Raw genomic sequence first — 26161 nt, forward strand, 5'->3', positions numbered from 1 at the left:
GCCAATGTAACAGCAAACACTAAAAATTATGGAAAAATAACACTAAACACTAAACCCCATTCATACCCTCTTATTTCAGTTTTTGTTTAAGAGCATCTAGCACACATGTTATAACCAAGTTGAAAAACGCGTGGTTCAGTCTCCGTAGGTGTTTCGGGTTTTTAAACTCAACTACCTTTCTAGAATAGCGAGCCGCTGGTCGGCCAAATAGCGAGTAACTTGAATAGAAATATATTCATCACAGGATTTACGTTTTCTATATTTAATCTTTAGATTAAACTTGGTTTTGACTGTCTGATACAGATAATTGCTTAAAGATTTCAGAGATGGACAGCAGCGAGAAAGTTCCTCCAGGTATGCTTACATTTCCGCTCTTTGCTACTGAGGGAATAAGGAGGAAGAGGAGGGGAGGGGAGGGGCGGGGAGTGATAGAAGTGGATGAAACGCAAAACAGTAGTTTGTAGTACATGGTAGTAGTACCGGCTACTGCATAGCCTCCGAGCGTATTAATGTTCAGCGCTCAAGGTCAAAGTAATGGTGAGGTGTTGACATATACATCAAAGGGACACTGTCACCAATTTTACTTCAAAAACTCAAGAGCCTAAAAACTTATGACAACTACGAATAGTGGTCCAATTTTGTTGAAAATCACTATGCAAGTGTACTAAAGCGGTAAACAACTGATATTATTGTGATGCCATCAGGAACTTTAGATCGATCTCAACTTGAAAAAGTCAGGCTGATTATTTCAAGTTTTGTCCTTGTGGACTGGAAAAAACATCTCAAAATAAATATGGCTCCCTTCTTCTTCCTTTAACAAAAATTTACCTTATATCTCCATCATGATGTACAAAGTGTATTTTATGTGCTATTCACCAATTTTAGTACTTTTTACCGAAAAGCATCACCCCAGTGTCTCTTGACATTCAATTGGCGCAAAACGAAGCTTGAAATATTCCTCAAAAATAATAATGGAAGCCAATACAGCTAGTCCATCAGGCTTGTAACCCACAGAACATTAAAACAGAAGATAAATAATACCATTTGTGATGACCATGCTTAGCGATTAGTACTCTCTGTCTTTGCATATAGATAATTTGTATAATAGTCTTTGGTTATATTATGTTCAAATGAAGATACCTTATTATAGATTATAGGAAATTAACGCGTCATGAAATTAACGCGAATTTCACATTTTAGCGTTAATTTAAGTCGCGTTAATTCTTGTTAACGTTAATTTCCGCGCCGTTAATTAAGTGGAGCGTTAATTTCCATGACGTTAAATTCCATTATTTTGGCCCCAATTTTTCGTTACAGTCCAGATGTTCTTGACTCCAAGGAAAAAACATAATTTTATCTTGCCACTATCATTGATACTGCGAAGAACGCTCAAAGTGGGAAAAGTACCACGAACATTGTTTTCGTTTAAGATTATTCGCCTACAAGTGTTGAACTAAACTTGTCCCTGTTGTGTACGTCGCGTTAATTTCCTTTATTTTGAAATGTTACTCCCTCTTTCGCGTTAATGTCCTTTATTGGGAAGTAATTTTTTCTCAGTTCAATTCGCGTTAATTTAAGTCGCGTTAATTTCAAATACCTTAATTAACCCAAGCGTTAATTTCCTATAATAAGGTAGTCAGGATTATCACATTTTCACATTTTAGAGATCATATGTAAGCTTTCGTAATTTAATAATATTGTTGCAGTGGATCCTCCACCGTACACACAGCAACCTGGTTACCCAGCTCAGCCTGGTTACCCAGCTCAGCCTGGCTACCCAGCTCAACCTGGTCAGCAGTTACAGCATGGTTACCCAGCTCAGACTGGTAACACAGCTCAGCCTGGTTACCCAGCCCAGCCTGGTCAGCTGCCTCAGCCTGGTTACCCAGCTCAATCCAGAAACTCGCCACCTCAACAGCCAGGTTATCTATCACAGCCTGCCCAGCAATTCCAACAAAGTACAGCCGTGGTCAGTCTGGGCATGCCTGTAAGTTCTTTTATGCGTCTTTGTTCCTTGATATAATTAAATACTACTTATTCAAAGTACCAGTGTGTTTTCTTTTGGCTAAGCTCTGTTTGCTGGGACAAAACACAACTACTCATTTTGGGATCTTTTTTGGTCACAGGTGTGACCGTTTAATTACATAACAGTGACTGAAAGATCATTTTACAAAAACATACAAATTATCAACCCAGCACCGGTGAGGAGAAATCTGCCGTACCACTGATAACCGGGTGATAAGTGTAACCGAAAACTGGAATGAAGGGAGGGAAAAATGGTATTTGCTTGTTAACGAAAGAGAATTGAACAAGTTTGCCTCGATTCTAATGTAATTAGGACACATGAAGAATATCCCGTATGACCAAAAGTACCACCTAACGGAATGTTTAAATTATTTATTTAGTAAAACAGATACTCATGTGAATTAAGGAATGGCTCTTTTGCTCATGTGACGTTTTGGTCATTTCTTTGTGATTTGTTCCTTTTCTCAAACCTTTGCTTCTTTTAGTTTGTTATATTGGAAATGAAACTTTCCAATGATTGGCTCAGCCCCAAGCCCCAAGTGGTCACATGACGGACCACGCCCTTAAATGTAAAAATTATGAGCTTTTAAGTTACGGGATGCAAATGTACAAGAAAACTCTCGTTTTTTCTCTCAAAACCTTTACCTCACGTAGCCAAACGTCCTGCTAAACGGAGATTTGGAAAATTCTTTATTATTTCTTCATTATTTCCCATTTTTGTCTGGTCCCACTCCCTCTCCAAGGGAAAGACGTTGTAATTGAAACAAAAGAAATAAATTTGTAAATCCCCGATTAGTTCTTCACACTTGGTAGTTACAGCCATTTAGTCAATCATTATACCTGCAAGTTCTCGTAACTTTGGTTTGAAATTTATATCAATAATTTGGGTGTGGTTTGTCACGTGACCAAGCAGGAATGACCTTTAAACCAAAAACTGAAACATTTCGTACAAACACTTTACCTTATGCATGCTTCTAAGCGAAAGCTTGAATAACGATTAGATTAGATTACCCCCTCCAAAATTTAGCCTGACCCATTCCTTATTCATCTGAGTAGCCTTTATAAATTAAAATAGAAGCATATAACTGCTTGAGCCTTGTATTTTGCAAACCAGTTCGAACTGCTCAATCGTAATTCCTCAAATCTAGATTTAGGTCTCTAAAAGCGTTTTGGTTTGCATAGATTAACAACTCAGAAATAAAAATAGTGCATACCACTGTACTGGAGATCTAAAGGATTTCTGTTATCGATCCGGACAATTTTTTTTTAACTTTGCAAAAAGTTGAACCTTAACATGCTGATCATTATTCAGTTGTTAAAAATGGGGGTCACCGGACTTGTTTTTGAGTTTAAGCACTGACACCTGTAAAGCTAAAATAAAGGGTGCTTTTAAAACCGTTACTATGGTTACGACTGACGTGAAAAAAATAACCATAATTTGTTTATCAATGATTGGTAAATTGTTTGATACCATTTTTGTAGCACTGACCCATAAAAGTATGAGAGCCGGAAAGTGCTGAAAACTGTTGTGAGTCTCCTTAAAGCCATTTCCGAGGATATAATTAATAAATTATTTCACGAGCGCGCGTTGGATATAAGCTGGTCATGGGCTCCTGATATGAGATGGTAGCGCCGAGTTGGATATCGATCTCATATCCAACAAGCGCGAGTGGAATAATTTTTTTACTAGAAACGCCCCAAAATTGCAATATTTGAGCTCCCTAGCTGTTTTGTTGACGCGTATCGGCTACCATCTTGTGGTCAATGGTATATGAGCTCATAAACCATTGCCTGTTAACCAATCAAAACGCAGGAAATGCAATACACCATTGCTGGTTTTTAATGATGATTAGTAGAGGGAACGTTTAGCTACTTTTATCAGTCCGTCCGTCCTTCCATCAGCAACTGTAAACATTTTGTTTTAAATCCTTTATAGGAGGTAGCGTGGCCGAGTGGTTTAGGGAGCTGGTGTTGTAATCCGGTTTTTCCGGGTTAAAAACGCTCCACCCTGCCACGCACTTGCTGAATTTGTATCTCGGTCGTCCTGAATTCAAATCCTCGGACACGCTTTGTATAGCCAACTGGTTTGCCTCCTGCCAGTTGGGATTTTTAATCATGTAATGTCTATTTAGAATATTTGTTTGCTCTGTTTCATTGGCATGTCTGCAAACAAGCTATTTCGAAGCTAAGTAAACGACCGCTATAAACAACATTAATTTTTTTATTTTAATTTTAAATCTACTGACTAGTTCAGGGCGCTTGCGCGAGCCATGTGTCACTTAAACTTTATTGCAAAGTAGCGATAATAAAAGGATTGCATGAGAATTACACAAGACAGAGCAACAGGCCGTTTACTTCATTTATCAGTAATAAATTTATTAATTTATTTTTTTCCGTTATTTTGTCCTAGGTCTCACAAACAATCACGTTGCCACCGAACCGTCCTCCAAATTACCTTTACGTTTCAATATGTACCTGCCTGTTTTGCTTTTGGCCTCTTGGATTAGTTGCGATTGTGTTCTCTTGTATGGTAAGGGAAAACTCTAGACCTAATACGAAGGAAACAAGTCCCAACACAGAATAGAAAGAACTGAATATTTTTTTCACAGCCACGGGGGATGGTAGTGTTGTCAGAGCACAGGCGGCCTGAAACCCGGGTAGTGATTTTGATTGGTTGATTTAAAACTTGTTTTCATAATTATGTGTAATATGGTTGAATTTCAACGTGAAAAAGCGTTTGCAAAGAGTTCCGTTTCCGAGAAATGAATTTATTACTACTTTAGTCTACCTACCATGGTCGGCGGAGCATTTTTCCAACTGGGGGAGGGGGGAGGCTGACTGGTGACTTGAAGTGGGGGGAGGACTTAAGGGACTCTTCTCTTATTAATTCTTCATTTTTTCTGTAAAAGTGTGTGTGTGTGTGTGGGGGGGGGGGGGCTAAGGCCCTCCAGCTCCCTCCCCCCCCCCTCGGCTCCGCCGTCCCTGCCTACGGATACAGAATCAGTTACGTTTTCTTGTTTTGTCAACAAAGCCGCTGGACACTTTTGTCACGTCCAACTAAACTCCGGTTCTTGATGCCTCTGTAACCGTGCAAATTGATTCATTTAAGTACTCAGGAGTGTATTTATCCGCTGTGTAACATATTATATTTTGATCGCTATATAAAGCAAATCAGTTCAGATTAAATCGGTTCCGTAAAGTATATAGTTGCAGTCGATTAAAATCTCATCCATTTCATGCACGTTTTCGGCAGTTTACTTTTAGAACAATTTTATACCCTGCAATCCTTTAATAAAGCAATTTTTCTTTCGCAAAGTCATGGCCTCAACAGAAACTTTTCGGTATTAGCGGCCAATTTTTTCAGACGTCCCTTCTCAGGAGCAGGCCACCAGAGGGAGACGTCTGGAATTCAGGCTAGCCCAGACGTTGTATTCGATCACTGTGACATTCCATATACCGTACTGGTATACAGCTATTTCAGTTGACGTTGTCCCGATCAATGCTTAAAGACAAGAATGAAAGGCAGTATGGGTAGAAGAAGAGAGTAACTGCAAGTGCTGAGTACTAAAATATATAGTGACATGACAAACGCGAATTTGCACGTTTTCTTTTTCTTCAAACATGTGAAACAAGGTGCTTTTAGCCACACTGAAAAAAAAAAAAAGAATTTTCAAAACTCAGAGCCAAGCGACAGTGAAAGTAAAGCTACAGAAAGGCTTCCTGAAATGAAAAACAAACTCGTGAATTATTCACGTGCGAAATACAAATTTGTGCATTTAATGAAGCTTATATGTAAATTTGAAGTAAATACCCAAAACGTCATACGGTCTTGCCTTTTAGGTTTTAGCTTTGAACCGACAACGTTTATTGAAATAGCTGTATTGAATTGCAATTGAAACGCAAATCGCATGGTAAATGCAACATGATTTTTGGACCAAAAAGGTTTTTTCCAAGTAAAGGTAACAATAACAAAATAATGTTTTTTTGGTTCCCAGGTGGACAGCTCATATGACGCAGGAGATTACACTGGTGCCTTAACAAACGCGACCATCGCCAAGTTGCTGAATTCAATTTCTTATCTTTTCGGTTTATTCCTGATCATTGTTTTCATTACTACTCTGTAGTCAGTTGATAGTGTAACATTTTTTTTACTTTCACTTCAGAGAGATTAAAATTGTTAAGGTGCGCTTCCTTTTTGTGAGATCTGATTCTATAGGCTAATTCATTCCACTGCATGTTAATGTTACTAGTTGAAACTGAGCTAAATTTCATGCCGTTTTGCGGCTCTTAATAAAGGGGAGACCCTTTAGTTAACTACATAATGGTTACTATGGATGACTTCTAACTGTCTTATCTTAGGTTTCCTCAGTATCCTTGGTTTAGTTTTTGGTCATGTTTGCTCTATTGGAGGTCGGCTTCATTTTCGGTAGTAAACTAAGTCACGTGACCAGAACAGAAACCCTAAAAACTCACACAGCTTACATTTTTCTCCTTTATATCAACACCTCGGATAGAGTGCATTTTAGAAGCAAATCTGTAGCATGGATGCATTTGTTAAAATTCACGTTACTGAAAAAACTATGACGTCATAAAGCTTTTCTGACGTCATAACTTTTAAAATAATGTAAATTTCATTATTAAACCCAGTATTCTAAGGGAGTCGAAGATATGACTAACAACCATTTTGTAGTTTAGGGTCTCCCCCGGCCCTTAAGGCTAGTTCGTAAATTATCTCCAATTTTACTAATCCATTGATAAAACTTTGGCCTCCCAAACATCCCCAAAAATCACCCAAAAAATTATAAAAAAAAGCACTGCAAAATATATGGGATGAGTGAAGCGTTTTTGAATTCCTTGAAACGCGAACAAGATATTTCCATCCGTTTAACCCATATTAAGGTGGTTGATAACGGTTTCAGTGTTTTCCAGCGTTTATACTTTGGGTCAGTTGGTATTTCGGTAATGGTATGAAACAAATTCCCAATCATTGATCAATAAGTTGTTATCATTTTCTTGACAAAGTACCGGAAGAGTTGTAATACTGTCCCATCAAAGTGTTAGGTCTGGAAAATATCGAAAACCGTTATCAGCCACCTTAAGCGTTGGAAAAACGGCCTTCCCGGGTGAAACTCCGCCTTAAAGTATTGTAAATAGGCTGCACATTGTAAAGTGTTTAAAATTTATATTTTTTAGTCGTGTAGTTCCATCGTTTATTTGTGTTATGCGAAATATATTTTTTAAAGTAATAATGCAATCTTGCCACCTTTTTAGATATTATGTTATGCCCACTTATACAGCTCATGCAAACCGTGTGACTTATGCAAACCTCGGGCTGAGTGTTAGTGAAGTGACAGAGAAAAGTAGCCTGTGGTAGCCGAGTAGTAGCCGAGTAGTAGCCAAGTAGTAGCCGAGTAGTAGCCGAGTAGTAGCCGAGTTGCCAGTTCGAAATAGGAATTCTCCATACTGATCTTCACACATTTGCTTTAATGTAGGTTATGAGAATTGGCTGGAACATAGAGACACATTATGATTCTTGGAGACCGCCAATTAGTCTGGGTAATCAAATGGTGACGAGTGAAAATAGGAAATTGAATTTCACGCGCGTTTTGTCAAAATTCTAATAATTTCCCATAATTTGACATCAGAAGAAGTCGCTGCATTTCGTTTTATTCAACTTCAACAAATATATTTACGACGTACATTTATGTCCGCTTTAAGGTGGATTTCCACTGTCGCGTTTTTGTTTACGCACGTTAACGCGCGTAAAAATTATAAACGTACGTAAAATGAAATTTTACGCGCGCGATTACGTGCGTCGAATTTACGTTGTCCAATTTCCAATGCCACGTTTTTTTCTAGGTATTTACGCACGTGACGCGCACGTTTACGCACGTAGCGATTTTGGGGGTTTTGAAAAAAGTTGAACCGAGTTCAACTTTTTTTTCGCGGCTGTCTGCGGTTACGCAACGATTTACCCAATCATACTTTTGGATTTCGTCACTTGACACCACTTACCATGTGGAAAACCATTTTGTTTTAAATCGCCCATCGATTTACTTGGGAAAGCATTCAGATGTAGAAGTACTTCTCATCGAGAAAGTCAACATTTCAAGAAATAATCTATAGAACTGACTACAGAACCAAATTACACGAACGCAGTAGTAAAAGAAAACGCCTGGCGTCAGGTCACGTAGGCTTTGAACCGGGAATCCGGGAAGGTCGCCTCAAATCTTTTTTTACTTGATGGTGTCTTTCGGAAGTATTTATAAAATGTCTCTTGGTCATATTCACGCATTTCTTTTTCTAGCGTGTGGTACAAAGTGTTTTCATGGCAGCCATGTTGGAAGAGTCAAACAACAAGATATTTGCATAAAAATGTTAATGATTTTTTCCCAAAGGAAAAACAATTTATTGTTTCACTCCTCCAATATGGCCGACAATCACACACTCTATTCCCCAACTTGATAATTCAGTATGGCGGGCATTTACGCACGTTCAACGCGCGTAAAAAGGAAACACTTTTTATTACTTTTTACGCGACAGTGGAAATTTGCCTACGTATCTTTTTTTACGCACGTTTTACGTACGTAAATATTTACGCGTCAGTGGAAATCCACCTTTAGTAACAGCGTGGTACTTATAAAAATGTACCCTAACGTACGTATATCTACGTACTTTAATTTCAGTGTCTAAAATATTTTATATCTCGATAGTCTTTGGTTATAAACTTACGTTTTTGACAGGAAGGAGTCAAGGTTAAGCAAACAAATTCTTCGCTTTCTTTGTTGGATTCGCGACGGGAAATTTGATGTTACCGTGACGCAGGTTCTGAACCAAAATGAATAGCATAATTAATGTTATTTTCAATGTTTAATAGAAAACGTCTTGAATTGAAGGACTTATGGTTAATAACGGCCCTAGAGACAAAAGGAGCTGTTACGTCAGCAAAAACTGTGACGTCAGCAAGGAAAAATCCAGTTCCCAGCCACCATATTTTCCTTTCGTGCTTTCCCTTCTCGATTATTTTAGAAACGACCGTTGTATATACCTAGTGTATGGCAGCGAAGTATCATTGGTAAAACGGGCTAACTTGTCGCAACATAACAGTTACTCCTTTATTTGCGGAATTCTAGAATATTCACATTATATTTTTATATCGGTATGAGAAATTTCTCATTAATTAGACTGTGTGGTATTCACAGTGAATAAAATGCAAGATAAATGTTGAAATATTAATTTCTCCTTACTTACTGCCATATGTCTTTTCAGTGTTAGTTTGGAGAATTTAGTGTTACATCAAGACAAGAGTTGTCAACAGTTTTCATATTGGAACGATTGCAAATTAAAGGGACTGTGTCAGGGCTGAGTTTAGTGTACTATATCAAGTTTTGCCAAATACTCACTATCAAGCTTAATGCTTTCAAAGAAATTACTTCTTTCATTGGATCTAAAAAACAAAACCATGGCTTCATTACAACAAAATTTGTCTCCTGGGCATTATTTTGAGCATTATAATTTAAAGTTACAAGCAATTGAGATTAACTTTGAAAACTGTTCAGCCCAACAGTACTTTAAAAACCCATATCGCAATCCCAGTTTCAATCTTCTTCACTTTTGGCCATCCGTACGATCATTTGCATTTGCTGTGTTATTGTTTTATTTCACTGTTTTAAGCGGTTCTTTTTATATTAAACCGAATTTTATGGCCATTTCCCATGCCTAAATTTAGCAAAAATGCGTGACACAGTTCCATTAAGAAAACCCCAGCTCACTGGATGTTACCCAATGACTGTTAACATTATAATCGTCGACAAACTTTCTAAGATAACCACTGAATAGTACCAATGTTCTTGGTTCTTAGACAATTAACAGGAAGGTAGATGAGTTATGTATGGCCGCTTTGTTGCTAAATTTCATCGATAAATATTAGCCATTTCATCAGACATTCTGCGGAGTGGCTAGACTCTGCGACAGAAACTCCGCGAACTGTTTCTGCGCCTGTTACCTTCATACAGTAGACTCCTCTGCCTTAATTATTATTAGAATCTTCCTCTTCCATTTTACAGTACTTTCTGGTTTCTGGCATAAACTGAGAATCTTCCTCAAGCTTACTTCCTTCCGCATTGATATCGATAACTTTTCTACTTTTCCGCAGTTTTAGAATTCTCTTAAACTCTGCGGCAAAGTCTTCATCCATGTTTGCAATAATCAAAGGCTTAACGCAGCAGGAGGCATTAACAAAAAGCGTGCTCAGCAAGTACACGGAGCGAGGAAGGCATTGTTCGTGTGTAAACGCATCAACTATGTCGCAAACATAACTAGGGACACAGAAAAGCAGTGTTCCTAGTATTAAAGCCGCAAAGAGCCTCGTTTTACTATCCTCTTCTTTCCAAGAATTTCTATTCACCATTCGTCCCTCTTGCGCCCAACGTTTAGCGTTCTTGAAAGTTTTCTGTAGATTCGCACTCGTTCTACAGTAGCACGTTGACCGGCATTTATTAGTTTTCAGCGAGGATACCGAGGTAGAGACCGGCAAGATTTGTTAGTTAACGTTTTGGTAATTTTTTTCAGTTGCTAGTTAACTTCACTTTTTTTTAGCTTTAAGCTTAACCCATACAACATCAGAAAATTATCACCATGGTTCTAGACATTTTCCTCCTTCCTTGCAGTAAAAAAAAAAACATACACATTTCAAAAAATGATTAAAAAAGCATTATGAAATCCTTTATGTATTTTATTTTTAACACGTGACTGTTCCACACTGTATTCATCGGGCGTGCGCACTAGCGGTGTGTACACGATCAATCCTGACAACCAGATATCGTTTCCAGTCTTCTGTGACATGGACACCGACGGTGGAGGATGGACGGTGTTTCAAAGGAGACTAGACGGTACTACGAACTTCTTCCGTGATTGGGACGCCTACAAGAGTGGCTTCGGAGATCTAACGAAGGAATTTTGGCTGGGAAATGATAAAATCAGTCGGCTCACACAAGCTGTATCTACGGTCTTGCGCGTGGAAGCGTCGGCCTGGGAAGGAGCGACGGCCTTCGTCAAATATGGCATTTTCCGCGTCGCAAGTGAGTCGACAAAATACGAACTTACCGTCGGATCTTACTCGGAAAATGCAGGGGATTCACTGTCGTATCACAGCGCTTTATCTTTTACCACTATGGACAGTGACAATGACGACAGAAACGACAACTGTGCAGTGAACAGCGTGGGTGCATGATGGTACAAGAGCTGCCATGACTCAAATCTGAACGGACAGTATATGGGAGCAGGGAGAAAGGATTCTAAAGGAATAGTGTGGTACCACTGGAAAAACAGCTTGCAGACGCTGAAAACCTCACAGATGATGTTAAGACCCAAGTCATTTGAATGAAGAAAACCTGGCATTCCGAAGAGATTACATTGTTAAGAATAGACTAATGTCTATTTAATGCGTGCCTGGTTTTTTCCATTGAAGAGTCCTTCAAAAGTTTCAAATCACGGCCTTATTTGATATGACGTAAGAAACATCAATATTTTCAGACTTTCTTTAGTAGCGTTTCCATTTTTTGTGTAAACGACAATTGCATACGTAGGATTATAAAGAATACTATGTTGTCTAGCCTGTGTACAGCCGCCCCTCCCATTTCCCTTTTTTTGAGGGAAGGCGGCAGCTGTATACAGGCTTAAATGTCGAAACGCTACCCTCTTTCCTCCGAGATTTAGGAGTTAAGTTTTAACACCTGGTTCGAGACTGGCACTAGTTACGCGCGCACAATAATATTTTTTCAAAGCATGTGTTCCCCGAAATGTAATTCGCCATTTAGATGAAAAAAAAAACGTTCCAAAATCGCTTGTAACAAAATATATACCATCTTGAGCAATTCCTTAGCAACTGCTCTGGATCTGTAGTGTGCATGTTATTTTGACTTTAATCTTCACCTAGTATTTCTTTCGTGGCTACTGTCACGTTAGGCCTAATTTAAACTACGAGCAGTCCCTCAGTTTTCTCAGGGTCAGCCAAGCGGGCGAACACGCGAGCGCGCGAGAAAATTACTTGACACGAGATGATGCCACGAGCGAGGGCGAAGAAAAAAATTGCGTTGCCTCGTACCTAGGAAATTTCTCGCGCGCACGCCCACTTGACGGAACCTGAAAAAGAGAAGGACAACTCGTAGCCTAGGCCTTATTTTGACTTTGAGGTGTTCTAAAATGGGGATTACAAATTTGGGGTACGATCTTAAAATTCTAAGGAAATCAGCTTGTTACGGTCTGAAAAAGGTTTCAAGGATTTAATAAACCCTTGACACCCCACCTGAAGCTTTACAATTGCTCCCTCCTCTCTGTAAACCAGTCAGACATAAACCATGATTGTATAACATCGTTGCAAATACATCTTTTATTAGACTATTTCTATCTCTTGTTTGACAACCTTCGGGACATGCTGGTGTGAAAAGTGGTTTCCCATAGATGTAATGTCGTCTACTTATCTAAAAGCTCTATGTGCGTCAAAAATATAAACACAAAACACTCCTTTCTCTATTTCAAAGCTTCTCTTCAAATCTGGAAGGGACGAACATCACGAAGAGACATGCTGGTCGCTTGATGATTAAAGCCAGGCAACCGTTCAAACCAGCTACGAATTCAAAGCATTCTACAAGCCAATTAAAAAGCAATTTATTGAATAACTATCAATTTTCTTGTTGTTATTTTCTTCTCTTCTTTAACTCTGGAAATAATAATTGCATTGATCAGGGAGATTTTGGTTTCAGTTTCATCTCACTTCCTTTGAGGGACCAGTGCCACACATAATAGGAACTGTCCCCGTAGTTAGCATTGAGATTTGACTGGTAACAGTCTTTATACCACCAAGCTCCCCTATAGCTTACAGCACAGTGGTTACTCCACTTGTCATTATCTCGATCCTTGGTTGTGAAAGCCATGCCGTTATGATAGGAAATAAGTCTATCCTTTGCTGAGCCAGAATAGACACCGACAAACAACGTGTAGTTAGTTGCCTCGTTAGTGACCGTAAAATTACTATACTTGGCGTATTTATTTCCACTGGATGATGTTTTGATTTCCACTCGCAGCTGACTCGGAATCTCAGTCAGTTGATGAATCTTTTCGTTTCCAAGCCAAAACTCTCCTCTGACGTCACCAAACCCGTTTTTATACTCGTCCCAGCCCCTGTAGAATCCAACGAACCCATTGAAGCGTTTGTGAAAGACAGTCCATCCACCGCCATCCGTCTTCATGTCACAGTACACTTCAAAACTGGTTTTGTTTGCTGGGTTCACTGTGTACACCCCACTTTTCTTGAAGCCAGCAGAAAACAGCTCGGCGCAGTCTCGGGCTAGAGGCAAAATATATAAAATTATGATGGAATTGTACGCTCCCTTTCTTCCACTCCCCCTCCCTCTGAAGATAAAGAACTCTGTGGAATTCACTACCTGTTGATCTTAAAGCGTCCAAATCTAGAACTATATTTAAAGGAAATCTGTCCAGCAGCTAACTATTGACTAGATTTCACTAATTGTAGATATTTTTAGTGTATTTACTTATGCATAATTTATGTATAATTATGCCTTTCACGTAAAGAAGTTTTTAACTTCAATCAATCAATCAATCAATTAATCAATCAATCAATCAATCAATCTATCTATCTATCAATCTATCAATCAATCAAACTCCCTCCGATCCCCTGACAGGAGAAGCGACTAACAAAGAACTATACAAATAAAGGGGAAGAAAGAAACGAAAAACCAAACAAACAAACAAATAAACAAAGAAAAAAAGTAAAAGTGAAAGGAAGAAAGAAAGAAAGAAAGAAAGAGAACAAATAAAGCTGAACGAAAGACAACAACAACACATTAAAAAAATAGCATACGTGAGCGATGAAGAGTGCTTACCAGTTTTAACAATGAGTTGCACCTCAGTCTCCACATTAACGAACTCGCTCCGTGCAGAGCAGATATAGGTTCCACTGTCTTTAGCCGTCAAACTGTTTATCTTCAGTTGTCCGCCTTTCACTTGCGAGCGTTCCTCTGGTATGTTTCCTTTGCATCGTGTCCACGTGATGCTGGGTACTGGGTGTCCGTCTGCGGAACAGTTCAGTGTGACTGTCTGTCCGTGATAAAGTTCTTTCTTGTCTGGTGGCTTGACTGTAAACTGAGGCACCACGTTGACTATCAGAGCCGTCATGGCGTGCGATGTACCTATGGCGTTCGTTGCAGTGCAGATGTATGTTCCTGCGTCTTTCTTGTCTGTCTTCGTTATGGTCAAGGTCTGACCTTGGACGGTGGCTCTTCCGCTGGGGAGTTGATCAAAAAGTTTGGTCCAAGATACCACCGGAGGGGGATATCCGATGACCCGGCACTTAGGGAGCTTGACATCTTTTCCGCTCTCGGCGTATATCGGTCCAGCGGGAAGGGAGATCAGAGGACGAGCTGCGCATGAGAAAGAAATAATTTTAATTTTGTATATAAAACGATATATAGTCGCAGTTAATGCTCACAATTACATTGCCACGTTAAAGAGAAAAAAATATTATTTTAATTTAATTTGTGTATAAAACAATATACAGTAGCAGATCAGTACTCATAATAAGATTGCTATACTTAAATAATATTCAAGTAAATAAAACTGACTGTTGATAGAAGAACTTTCCAATTCAGAAAACCAGAGTTTAAAACATGCATTCTACATGTCGTCTGGCCCAAGCTTGCAGTTTATCATACTTTTTCATGTGCAGTTATTTCTAAATTAAAGAGTATAAATGGAAGCCCACGAGATCACTTTCCAATAATTATAACAAAAAATAGGCGCGTGAAAAAACGAGGAAATTTGTTATTGACAATAAGGTCTGTTGATGAACGATCAGGTTCGATCGAGATCTTTTATACTTGGTGTTTTTAAACAAGTTAAAACTTGTTTTTACTTTTCCTACTTAGAAAGTTGAAACTTCAGTTTATTTACCTTGGACGTTAAGCGTCACAGAAGCCTGTGCGGTCCCCTGATAAGTACGAATTGTACACACGTACATTCCATTATCACCGACTGTCGCATTCTTGATATAAAGTGTTCCATTGATGATGGAATATCTTCCGGCGGGGAGGGAACCATCTTCTTTGGACCACGACACTGTCGCGTCAACATTTCGCTCCGGGGAACACTTGAACACGGCGGACTGATCCAGGGCAACGGTCCTTACTGCCGGCGTAACGATAATCCCAGGGGCGGAAATAACATCTCCCGCCTTCCCCCTAAATGGCTGCAGGGAAGTCGGAGTCAGTGAGGTGGGATCTCCAGGATCATCTTTTTGGCCCTTTATCCCGGGGGGTCCGAGAGGGCCCCGTGGTCCTCGTGGTCCAACCTTTCCCTGTGGTCCTTGTGGTCCCGGAGGTCCCTGCACACAAATCTGACTTTGGTTAGTGCAGATCTTTTGCGTTGCTGCGTGGACGGATTTTGTGATTTGTTCTTGTATTTCTGGAGCTAAAACGCCATTGTCTCCTTTGGACGATTCAGCATCTCGCGGGTTCCGTTTTTGAGCTGAAGAACTGGTTATGTTAACATTAGCGACGGGAATGTCTGAAAAAAAAAGGAGTAAATACTGTTATGCTGCCTCGATCGTCGATTTAAAATTTGTGAATTTGTGTGTTTGTTCTTGTTGGGGATAAATGACGCCTTTCAACTCCTTTTGTATTATAAGAAGATAACAACATAAAAATCGAGATGGCCTAAGTTTTTTATTTTTATATTTCACACTTATGGTGGGTAGGCCTGCGCTCAGAAAGACAGAACCATAAAACACTTCACTCAAAATAATAAAAGGCCTCGGGCGGAAATTGCCGTTTTGCTCGGACACCCTAAGTGATACCAAAAAATCCGAAATTTACACCCCTAAGTAAGACGACTAGCATATCCACCTCTTGCATATGGGAGCCCCTCACCGGGAATTTTTGATGCCCACTTATCGCGAGGTTTTCCATTTTTGCTTGTTTACACGAAAATTCCAATGGAACAAGGTTGAAGTGTTTTTTTTTTAGTTTTGACCGAAAAAGCAAATAGCTAGACAAAAAGCCGATCGTCTAAACCATTGTTTAATATCCACGATCCTAACTGCTTCAAAGCAAACAGAGTCTAGAATCCATCCTCGCCAAAATTATCAATCGATAAGCAATCCACTGTATTTTCAACATCTGCATTTCCGATTATCGTAGAAATCCGCAATCCGTTATCATTTTAAGGTGAAATCCGTTAATCCGCGAGCCTATTCACCCCCTCTCCCCCCCCCCCCCCCCGCTCTCAATAATGTTTAAATTCTTTATCGCTACTTTTGAGGCTTAGTTTTCGCCACGTATTTTCCCTAAATAATCCAAGCTTGTCGCTAGTATATTATGTAAGGTTAGGACATTGACCGCGAGCTGCAGATAAATGTACGTGTCAGCACAGGCAGACCACACTATGTGTTCGTGGTTAATTTTATCGTTCACATAAGATGAACAAAAGAAATTTGTTGAAATCGAAGTGTTATGAATAAAGCCCTGAAAATTACATTTCTAAATGAATCTCGTTCTAAATATTTCAATAAAGGTGAATTAATGTTAATTGACTCGCGTGTGGTGTTTTTTCGCGTTCCTGGGCCGTATTAAGCGTTTTTGTTTTATGTTACGTTCGGCCGAAGGCCGGTAAGAGGAGAAAACGAGATGCACTCCACTAGATTAATTCCTGGTTGTCTTTTTTAGACGACTGAATATCGCGTTTATGTTTAAAAGGCGAATCAAAAAAGTCGTTAATAATGAGGAACAAGCCATCCAACTTACCTTCGTTCAAGGATTTGAAAACTGGAACTATTGTTGTCTTTTGCTGGTTTTCTTCCAGAGCCAGAATTCTCTCATTGTGAGCTTTTAACTCATATGCTAGTCTCATAAAACCAACGCTGTAGAAAACCACGCTGATTAAAGTCACAAAACAACAAAAACCCACGAGAAGGCGAGAAGATCCGCTACTGACAACACTCGTCATTGTGTATGGTACAGTAGTGTCTAACATCTGGGGAAATCTTTGCCCAGCTTTAGCAATTTATGAAGCCAAAAAGGAAAGTAGCAATATGTTGAATTGGCTTTTTGTCAAAACAAATTGAAAGATTGCCTTCGTTTTTCAGAGGTGTTTCAGAGGTGTTTCGGAGGCGTTTTAGCGGGACTTGAAATGTTGCTTGCCGTAACCTGCTGCTCTCACTGCCAAAAAAATAAATACTGAGGTTAATACTTTACACATATATCAGGTTATACGGGAGCTGTAAATGATTGATATGCTGTTTTGAACTGGCCAATCTTGGCCTTTTTTTAGACGGAAGAAGACTATCGCTCACAGTCAAAAATTCAGTGTTATCTCATTTATACTTTAGACATTAAGGGTCATGAAGGAGTCAGTTTCAGCCTCTCTATGGGTATTTCCAAAGAAATCGAAGACGCGAAGATCACCGCGGAAAAAACGAAGATCTCAAGATTGAAGCGAAGATCTGAAGTTGCCCAAAATTCGCGTGATCAAATTGAACACTCAGATATAAAACTGCAAAACTCGTAAACACAACAGAAAATATATGTAATTTCTGAATTTTGGCATTTGACAACAATTTACTGCGATTTCTTCGACAACAGTGGTTTCCAGTCACTGCTGCGAAACCTCGTGAAGCCATTACAAGGCTGAAAACGAAAACTGCGAATTACACTGAATAAACGTTCAAACCGTTTCAATCCGTAAAACGAAGATCTGCTTATAAAAAACGAAGATTTGTAAAAAAAAATTGCAAAGAAAACGAAGACCGTGGGTACCCATAGAGAGGCTCCAGTTTCTTATGTTGTTGAAATGGTTTTACTTGAGCCTGTACGCTGTACTGATTTCTCGTCGACGCACCCGTGCTAGAATTTGGGACGATTCCTTAACCGTTTATTTCCAATACAAAGCACATTCAAATGAAAATGATACCGCTGTTGTAAAGCACCTATAAAAAACTAACTAAAATTTTAAGCTCAGAAAAAAAAACAGTTGAGGCATGTTTGCTCTTTCCGCAGCTCAACTACATATTTTTTTCTTAAATCTTCTATAATATCGGTAAATTTATAATAAAATCAAAAAGGCATGAATAAGGAAAGTCATTGTCAACTCGGGATCTTGTTAAAAAACACTCCGGATTCAACGAGTTGGCATGAGAAAAAGCGTGGCGCCGGAGATTGATTAGCAAGAAGCTGATCATATTTCGTGCTACAGGAACATGAGGGTTAACGTTACGTCCGCTTCATTCGTTTAAGATTCGTTTAAGACTTGTTTCTGCTACAGAAGTCTTCAGCAAATCGATAATAAATAGTTCACAATAAATGAAACACTTTTTGTCGTATATTGCTGTTGCGAGCTTAACTCTTTTTGTTCTCAGTCTTAGTTGCTGAAAGCGCAAAGTAGCAATTTTAAAGAATCAGTTCCCGTTATTACATGTTATACATTTCTTTAAATGTCGGTTAAGAGGATTTGTTGGCACGGTATCTTTATTGGTAAAAACTAGTGGATATGAGGCCACTCCCGAGCATTTTTAAAGCTTTGCAAGACATTAATGTAGCTTAACATACTAATCATTATTCAGTGATAAAAATATAAACATGGAAGTCACGCGAGCTCTCTTGTGAGTTATAAGTACTTCGAGCTGACCATAACTTGTTTGCCAATGGTTAATTAGGCATCTGTTTGATGCCATTATTTTAGCATCATCTCAAATAGGGTGATAGTACCGATCCAACAAAGCACAACTGCTGTAAACCATTTCCACTTCCAAACCACTGAAACTAGTACTGTACTAGGATACATTTGAAAAACTTTATTTTTATTGGACCATTTTCATCTCGTGCTTGACATCATTACGATGACATCTACCTGATGTCGTTGAAAGAAGTGGTCAACTGATATGCTCACTACTGAAATGTTTACACAGGTAAAATTGTCGTCCACTAACGTAGCCTCCTTCGTAGACGTTCTTTGGGCTCGTCACGCGTTTCTCCCCCACAAAAACGCGTGACGAACTCAAAGAACGTCTGCGAAGCAGGCTACCACTAACCTTAAAGCTCCATATGAAACAAAACATCCCTTGCTTCTTTTGTAGTACGATTTTCTTACATTGCTGATAAACGATATTCGAGTTGCTTACACACTGCAAAGGGATTAATAAAGCAGGTCTATTGAAAAGGCAAGAGAAATGTATAAGTTTTCTCGAGCTGTTAAAAGGAAACGTAAAATAAAGACCTGTAATAAAGAATGACTTTTGAATTCTTATCTTAGACTAATACATTATACTGTGACTTAAATGTATTCAAGCAGAAAAATTGAGAAAATGAACCAGTTTCGACTCATCCCTTAGGTGCTTTTACGTCTTTCGAAACTGGAAAAGACAGAGCAACTTTCAAACCTTTCAACTTTATTTTGTTTTTTAAAAAACTGATCGAGGCGCGGATCTCTCTTGGGACGAGGTTGCTTCTTAACGTGAACATGAAAAGTATGTCCGCTTGATGATCGAAGGTCTGCCTGTAAACTAAACGAACTTCGAATTTTCAGTTTTGCGTTTTCCACAAAAGACTAAAACAAAACTATTTAATAAAAAGTCCGTCCAGTGTTTGGGTTTTATCCTGTGCCTTGATCAGGGAGATCTTGGTTTCAGTTTCATCTCACTTCCCTTTAGATGCCAGTTCCAAATATAATAATTTCCTGCATATTGAGCGTTCAGACTATAAATGATGCCACAGTCCTTATACCACCAAGCTCCTTTGTAGGATTCAGCACAGCTGCTGCTGGTCTTCTTGTCATTATCCCGATCCTTGGTAGTGAAAGGCATGCCGTTTACATACTGCTTAAGATAATCCGGTGCTGATCCAGAATAGAAACCGAGAAACAGTGTGTAGTTAGATGCCTCGTTAGTAATCGTAAAATTACTATATTTGGCGTATTTAGTTACACTGGATGTTGTGTTGATTTCCACTCGCAGCTGACTCGGAATCTCAGTCAGTTGATGAATCTTTTCGTTTCCAAGCCAAAACTCTCCTCTGACGTCACCAAACCCGTTCTTGTACTCGTCCCAGCCCCTGTAGAATCCAACGAACCCATTGAAGCGTTTGTGAAAGACAGTCCATCCACCACCATCCGTCTTCATGTCACAGTACGCTTCAAAACTGGTTTTTGTTTGTTGGGTTCACTGTGTACACGCCACTCTTCTTGAAGCCTGCAGTAAACAGCTCGGCACAGTCTCGGGCTAAAAGACGAAAAAGATAGTTCATGATTACTTGATTAATGAATGAATGAATGAATGAATGAATGAATTAGCTAATTAGATTCAGGGGTAATTAATTGATGGATTGATTGATTGACTGATTAAAAAATTGCCTTTGCTTGCGCAAAGTTTACAGCTGTCTTTTGTCCAATAGACACTAGCAAGATCAAAGCATCCACTTTCAATACTTAGTCATCCTGTAATCAAACTGCAGTAACTAAGATAACACAATCACTAGATAATACACATAAAATCTAACCTGAAGAAGTCAACCAACTTTATCAGCAACAAACGAATAATGTACCATAAATAAAGAGGAAGCAAGAAAAGAGAGAAGAAAGAAAGACAGACAGACAGACAGACAGATAGACGGAAAGAAAAAAAGAAAAAACGAATGAAAGAAACTGAAATAAAGGGAGAAGATGAAAGGAAGAAACTAAAAAAAAGAGGTGATGATACGTTCATGTTAAACACTGCTTACCAGTTTTAACAATGAGTTGCACCTCAGTCTCCACATGAACGAACTCGCTCCTTGCAGAGCAGATATAGGTCCCACTGTCTTTAGCTGTCAAACTGTTTATCTTCAGTTGTCCGCCTTTCACTTGAGAGCGTTCCTCTGGTAGGTTTCCTTTGCATCGTGTCCACGTGATGCTGGGTACTGGGTGTCCATCTGCGGAACAGTTCAGTGTGACTGTCTGTCCGTGATAAAGTTCTATTTTGTCTGGCGGCTTGACTGTAAACTGAGGCACCACGTTGACTATCAGAGCTGTCATGGCGTGCGATGTGCCCATGACGTTGGTAGCAGTACAGATATACGTTCCAGCGTCTTTCTTGTCCGTCTTTGTTATGGTCAAGGTCTGACCTTGGACGGTGGCTCTTCCGCTGGGGAGTTGATCGAAGAGTTTGGTCCAAGATAACACCGGAGGGGGATATCCGATGACCCAGCACTTAGGGAGCTTGACATCTTTTCCGCTCTCGGCGTATATCGGTCCAGCGGGAAGGGAGATCAGAGGACGGGCTGCGCACGAGAAACAATTATTTTAATTTTGTATATAAAACAATATATATGCAGATAATAGTCACAATTACATAAATTCAACTTATATTCAATAATATTGAAGTAATATTCAAGGGAGAGGGGGGAGGATTGATAGAACTCCTTTAAAATTCAGAAAAACAGAATTTAAAACATGCATTCGACATGTGGTCTAGCCCAATTTTGCAGTTTTCAGCATTTTTTATGTGCAATTATTTCCAAATTAATGGGAACATAGTCTTATACTAAATTGTAAGCCCACGTTATCACTTTCCAATTATAAAAAGATAGACGCAAGGATAAACGAAAAAGTTGTTATTGACAATAGTCAGACTATAGGGCCTGCTCTTGAACGATCGGATTCCATTTTATACTTGCGATTAAATTTGTTTTTTTATTTTTTCTACTGAGAAAGTTGAAACATTATAAAGTTTAAGCTTAACTTAAACTTAAAGTTCTTATTAATAATAGTCAGACTATAAGGGCCCGCTCTTGAACGACGGGTTCGATTTTATACTTGCGATTAAATTTGTTTTTTATTTTTTCTACTGAGAAAGTCGAAATATAAGTTTATTTACCTTGGACGTTGAGTGTAACAGAAGCCTGAGCGGTCCCCTGGTCAGTACGAATTGTACACACGTACATTCCATTATCACCGACTGTCGCATTCTTGATATAAAGTGTTCCTTTAATGATGGAATATCTTCCATTAGGGAGGGAACCATCTTCTTTGGACCACGACACTGTCGCGTCAACGTTTTTCTCCGGCGAACACTTCAACACGGCGGGCTGATCCAGGGCAACGGTCCGAACTGCCGGCGTCACGATAATCCCAGGGGCAGAAATAACATCCGCGGCCTGCCCCCTGAATGGCTGCAGGGCAGTCGGAGTCAGTGAGGTGGGTTCTCCAGGCTCACCCTTTTGGCCCTGTGGTCCTTGTGGTCCTGTCTTTCCCGGAGGTCCCTGCACACAAATCTGACTTTTGCCAGTGCAGATCTTTTGTGTTGCAGCGTGGACGGATTTGGTGATTTGTGGTTGTATTTCTGGAGCTAAAACGCCATTGTCTCCTTTGGTGGATTCAGCATCTCGCGGATTCCTTTTTTCAGCTGACGAACTTGGTTTGTTTACATTAGAGACGGGAATTTCTGAAAAAAAGTAAACACTGTTATGCTACCTCGGTCGTCGATTTAAATTTTTTGACTATTTGCTCTGTTTGGGAACCAAAACCCGCCTCTCTTCTGTACTAAGCAGTCAAGAACATTGGAATCGAGATAGCACAAGTTTTTTATTTTTATTTTTCACATTTATCAGGTAGGCCTGCGCTCAGAGAGGCAATATCGTAAAACACCTGCCTCAAAATAACTGAAGGCCTCGAGCGGAAGTCTTCTGTGCAACAACGTGTAAACTGACTCAAGAAAGCGCGGGAGGAATTTCCTTTAAACGAGGAGCCGACGCGCGAGGGCAAAAAAATGATTTTTTTTTTCGACCTCCGCGCTCGTCGTGACTGACTCTGGGAAAAATGAAGGACTACTCGTAGTCTACAACAAAACAAATCCCGGAACAAATTCGTTCACAGTCCTCAGTGAGATATTTCCCAAGCCATCGGAAGGAAAAGGGTTAAAATCTATACAGTCAACTCTCTCTAAAACGGGCTCCGTCGGGACCGGCTCCAACTGTCCGTTTTAGATAGGTGTGTCCGTCTTACAAAGAGTTTAGTTACAGTAAAATGACTGAAAAACGGACGGGACGGGACCAACACCAGGTGTCCGTCTTAAAGCATAGGCGGTGGAGCAGGGGGGGAGGCAGGGGGAGCAGGGGAGGCTGTAGCCTCCCCTGCCCACCTTGGAGCCTTCCTTGGAGTCACGGGAAACTTCGTTTATCTTCGGAAAAGTTTGAAAAACGATCGGAAACATTCGTATGACCTTCGAACAACAATCGGAGAATCTTCGGAAATCTTCGGTCTAGAAACTGCTCAGATATCAAAAAGTTGCTAGAAGGGAAAAAAAGTTGCTCCAAATATGTAAACCTGCCGAGTATTTTTGGGACAGTTTTAGCCCCCCACGTTCTAAAACGCTCCGCCGCCTCTGTTAAAGAGGTGTCTATATGGCTACGATCGAAATAATACCACTGTTTTCAAGTCTAATTCAATCAAACTGCCAATTCGAAAATGAGATGAGATGAAATTGAAGTCGATCTGCCACTAGTTTCGTTCACAATTAGGATCCGCACTACTTGAAAACGTTCTGTGGCCGGCATAGTCACACTGCAACGGACTTTAGATGTTTAGTTTTTTGTTCGGGCGGGACTCCCATATGAAAGGGATGGGGGATGCCTGCTGAAAAATTGGAAAGAACTCTTAACCCTTAATATGCTAAGTCCGGATCATTCCGGGATTTGGAGGAAAGGCCATTCAACCACTTATGACGTTACCAATTTACACGTCAGCAGATTTTTGTGACGTGCAACTTATAGAGTTTGGATAGATCTTTCCACAGGAGTGTCCGTCATGACTATTGACTGCATTCTGACAGAGCTAATCGGAAAAAAACGTGATCAGTTTTTGGTGTAAAATTGGTGCTAAAACAGGCCAATATACGTACCCGTACTTGATCATGGTCTCCTTTCCAGGGTTTTGCATTGATTAAGATCAAAACTTTTCAGGCCAGTAGAAGGGGTGCACAGAGTAAAAGATAGAGAGAATAAAAAAGTAGAGAAAAACGAAAAGGAAAGAAGCAAGGAAAAAAATCGGAACGGTTCAGCAAAAGAAAAAAAGTCCAAATGTTGGCTTATGCGCATGCGCCAAGTAAAATGTTGTACATTTTTACATGGAAATTGCATCACAAACCTACTGCAGTGTCAGAAAGTGCATTTCTAGCAAAGTTTAGAGAAATTTAGGACCGTAGAGCCAAGAAAATCGATTAACGGTTAAAAAAAAACCTGTTTTTTGGAGAAATTTCAGCATATTAAGGGTTAAAAGAGACCAATCTGAGCGTGGCTCAAAATGCTAAAAATAGAATTAATATTTGTATGTTTCTTTGGGTGCAACCCTAAACAGACCTTGGTGGCTAAAAATATCGGCGTTTTGCCCGGAACACCCTTAGTGAGACCAAAAAATCCAAAATTTACACCCTAAGCGAGACGACAAGCATCTCCGCCTCTTTCACATGGGAGCCCCTTCACGGGAATTTTTGATGCCCACTTATCTATACGTTTCCTATCTTTGCTTGTTTACACGAAAATTCTAATGGAACAAGGTTGAAGGTTGTTTGAGTCTCGACCGACAAAACAAATAAAGTGGCAAAAGGCCGATTGTCTAAACCATTGTTTAAAGGAGCTATATATGTCACGGTATTTTAAGTCATTTTTAAGTCGTGAATGCAATGAACGACTTATCACGGGCAGGAATCAATTAAATTTGTGTAAACTCCCTTGGTAACCTGGCAATTTTATATTAAGTTTGAATAAAGTTCAAAATGGCGGATGAACGTGGACAGAGAGCTCTCCCAAGTTGTAATGCGAACTTTTGGATGCATGGACACCAGGAGAATACGAATTTTTTTTTTTCTGGAAGGAATTTTTCTAGCCAGGCCAGTGCTCGAATCCACATTTACACACAACGCAACGGAAAGGACGGTCGAGGGAGCAAGGAGCTTACACGCCGATCAATAGCTTATTTCGAAAGACCTTGGATATCAAATTATCTTTCATTGAAATGCGATCATATAGTCGGTAAGTAATAATTTAGGCTGTATTTTCCACTACAGATTGGTCTCACTCAGCAAGATGATAGAGATGCGTTTCGAAACAATTAAAGATATAAGCAACATATAGTTGTTGGCTTGCTTCGTCTTTCGATCGATCATTTTGCACTTTCGTAAAGTTTTTGTTCTAGTAATATTTTATATTTGTTGTCTCACTTTCGTTAACGAAGTTCACAATTTCCTCTGACATTCGTAGCTCATTAGGTAGTTATGTGAATGATAAATTTGCTTCTTTTGTAGGTAAACTACATTTGTAAACACAGTATCTTGACACAGTATTACTATTATAGATCAGTCCCTAAAATAATTTTTTCTTCATACACATGGTCTTGCATAAAAGGAGAAATATTAGTTCAACGTGTGGTAATTGTAGTTCTCCAGGGGTGTATCATTGCACTCGTGAATTATTTTTGTAAGCATCCACTGAGTGCTATGGGATCTAGATATTCAAAAAAAGATAACCTTTATAATTTAAAGGGGCTCTGAAAAAATTGTTGGGCTAGGAGGAGGGGGGGCTCCGAAAATTTGTATACTTCAAAACCAACACGTGACTTCATCATTCAGATCGAATGGTTTTCAACTCAACAGTTTAATGCTGTGCAGCTCAGCTATATCACACAGGGTCAGCCAGGGGGGTAAGTGGTATACCAGTATACCTGAAAAACATGCACCCAGTATACCCTAAATTTTCCCTCAAAATCGTGCAAAATACCAAAATTTGGAAAATCACAGTATACTTTATACCCATAAAGGCACAATTCTAGTGTAAAAATACTGTATACCCAGTTTAAAATGCCCCTGTATACCGTATACCTAAAAACCCTGACCGACCCTGATCACATGGTTTACAGATATAACAAATGTAGTCCCAGTAATTATTACACGCTTGTTCATCCCAAAAATGCTTTAGAAAATTTCAAAAATTAGAAATGCCCAACCTTTTTATAATAAAACCACATTGTTTCAACAAGATTTCAAAATCTGCTAACAGGAACTATAAAACACGATTACTAACAAGAAATTTAGAAATGTAACAAG

The 26161-nt window shown here is 39.4% G+C and overlaps 3 protein-coding genes and 2 pseudogenes across 5 annotated transcripts in view; 1 reads left to right on the forward strand and 4 right to left on the reverse strand.

Annotated features, from left to right (window-relative positions):
* Positions 1–271: 271 nt before the first annotated feature.
* On the forward strand, positions 272–6290 carry LOC144655246 (uncharacterized). The gene is made up of 4 exons (XM_078515468.1): positions 272–354; positions 1707–1987; positions 4436–4555; positions 6021–6290. Exons 1-4 carry the CDS (start codon positions 327–329, stop codon positions 6147–6149), a joined length of 558 nt encoding a protein of 185 aa, XP_078371594.1. The 5' UTR covers positions 272–326; the 3' UTR covers positions 6150–6290.
* Positions 6291–12767: 6477 nt separating this feature from the next.
* Positions 12768–15252, reverse strand: LOC144655238 (angiopoietin-related protein 7-like). Its single transcript, XM_078515460.1, has 3 exons — positions 14995–15252; positions 13929–14465; positions 12768–13372 (listed from the first exon to the last, which is right to left on the reverse strand). Exons 1-3 carry the CDS (start codon positions 15059–15061, stop codon positions 12768–12770), a joined length of 1209 nt encoding a protein of 402 aa, XP_078371586.1. The 5' UTR covers positions 15062–15252.
* On the reverse strand, positions 15168–17043 carry LOC144654012 (uncharacterized). Its single transcript, XM_078514135.1, has 3 exons — positions 16842–17043; positions 15392–15606; positions 15168–15281 (listed from the first exon to the last, which is right to left on the reverse strand). Exons 1-3 carry the CDS (start codon positions 17041–17043, stop codon positions 15168–15170), a joined length of 531 nt encoding a protein of 176 aa, XP_078370261.1.
* Positions 17044–19479: 2436 nt separating this feature from the next.
* The window catches only part of LOC144654013 (uncharacterized), a 71018-nt pseudogene continuing 64336 nt past the window's right edge, over positions 19480–26161 (reverse strand). Inside the window, exon 5 of the transcript XR_013570862.1 lies at positions 19480–19694. The product of XR_013570862.1 is annotated as an uncharacterized LOC144654013 (transcript). The remainder of the gene's footprint in view (positions 19695–26161) is intronic.
* The window catches only part of LOC144655222 (uncharacterized), a 102964-nt pseudogene continuing 96502 nt past the window's right edge, over positions 19700–26161 (reverse strand). The window contains exons 2-4 of the transcript XR_013571050.1: positions 21941–22507; positions 20808–21344; positions 19700–20308 (exon numbers count right to left, since the gene is read on the reverse strand). The product of XR_013571050.1 is annotated as an uncharacterized LOC144655222 (transcript). The remainder of the gene's footprint in view (positions 20309–20807; positions 21345–21940; positions 22508–26161) is intronic.

This window comes from Oculina patagonica, chromosome 5 (assembly GCF_052425735.1).
Source record: "Oculina patagonica isolate OP01 chromosome 5, crgOcupat, whole genome shotgun sequence".
In the NCBI taxonomy this organism is placed as follows: Eukaryota; Metazoa; Cnidaria; class Anthozoa; order Scleractinia; family Oculinidae; genus Oculina; species Oculina patagonica.

What these genes read in the sequence shown, in the direction of transcription:
- LOC144655238 (XM_078515460.1), bottom strand. Translation starts at nt 15,061, where the DNA reads ATGTACGTGTGTACAATTCGTACTTATCAGGGGACCGCACAGGCTTCT. An exon ending in TGTGACGCTTAACGTCCAAG is followed by an intron (nt 14,466 to 14,994) that starts GTAAATAAACTG and finishes TCTCATGCGCAG; the next exon opens with CTCGTCCTCTGATCTCCCTT. An exon ending in GCAACTCATTGTTAAAACTG is followed by an intron (nt 13,373 to 13,928) that starts GTAAGCACTCTT and finishes TTTTGCCTCTAG; the next exon opens with CCCGAGACTGCGCCGAGCTG.
- LOC144655246 (XM_078515468.1), top strand. Translation starts at nt 327, where the DNA reads ATGGACAGCAGCGAGAAAGTTCCTCCAG. An exon ending in CAGCGAGAAAGTTCCTCCAG is followed by an intron (nt 355 to 1,706) that starts GTATGCTTACAT and finishes ATATTGTTGCAG; the next exon opens with TGGATCCTCCACCGTACACA. An exon ending in TGGTCAGTCTGGGCATGCCT is followed by an intron (nt 1,988 to 4,435) that starts GTAAGTTCTTTT and finishes ATTTTGTCCTAG; the next exon opens with GTCTCACAAACAATCACGTT.
- LOC144654012 (XM_078514135.1), bottom strand. Translation starts at nt 17,043, where the DNA reads ATGACGAGTGTTGTCAGTAGCGGATCTTCTCGCCTTCTCGTGGGTTTT. An exon ending in TTTCAAATCCTTGAACGAAG is followed by an intron (nt 15,607 to 16,841) that starts GTAAGTTGGATG and finishes TTTTTTTTTCAG; the next exon opens with ACATTCCCGTCGCTAATGTT. An exon ending in CACAAGGACCACAGGGAAAG is followed by an intron (nt 15,282 to 15,391) that starts GTTGGACCACGA and finishes GCAGCCATTTAG; the next exon opens with GGGGAAGGCGGGAGATGTTA.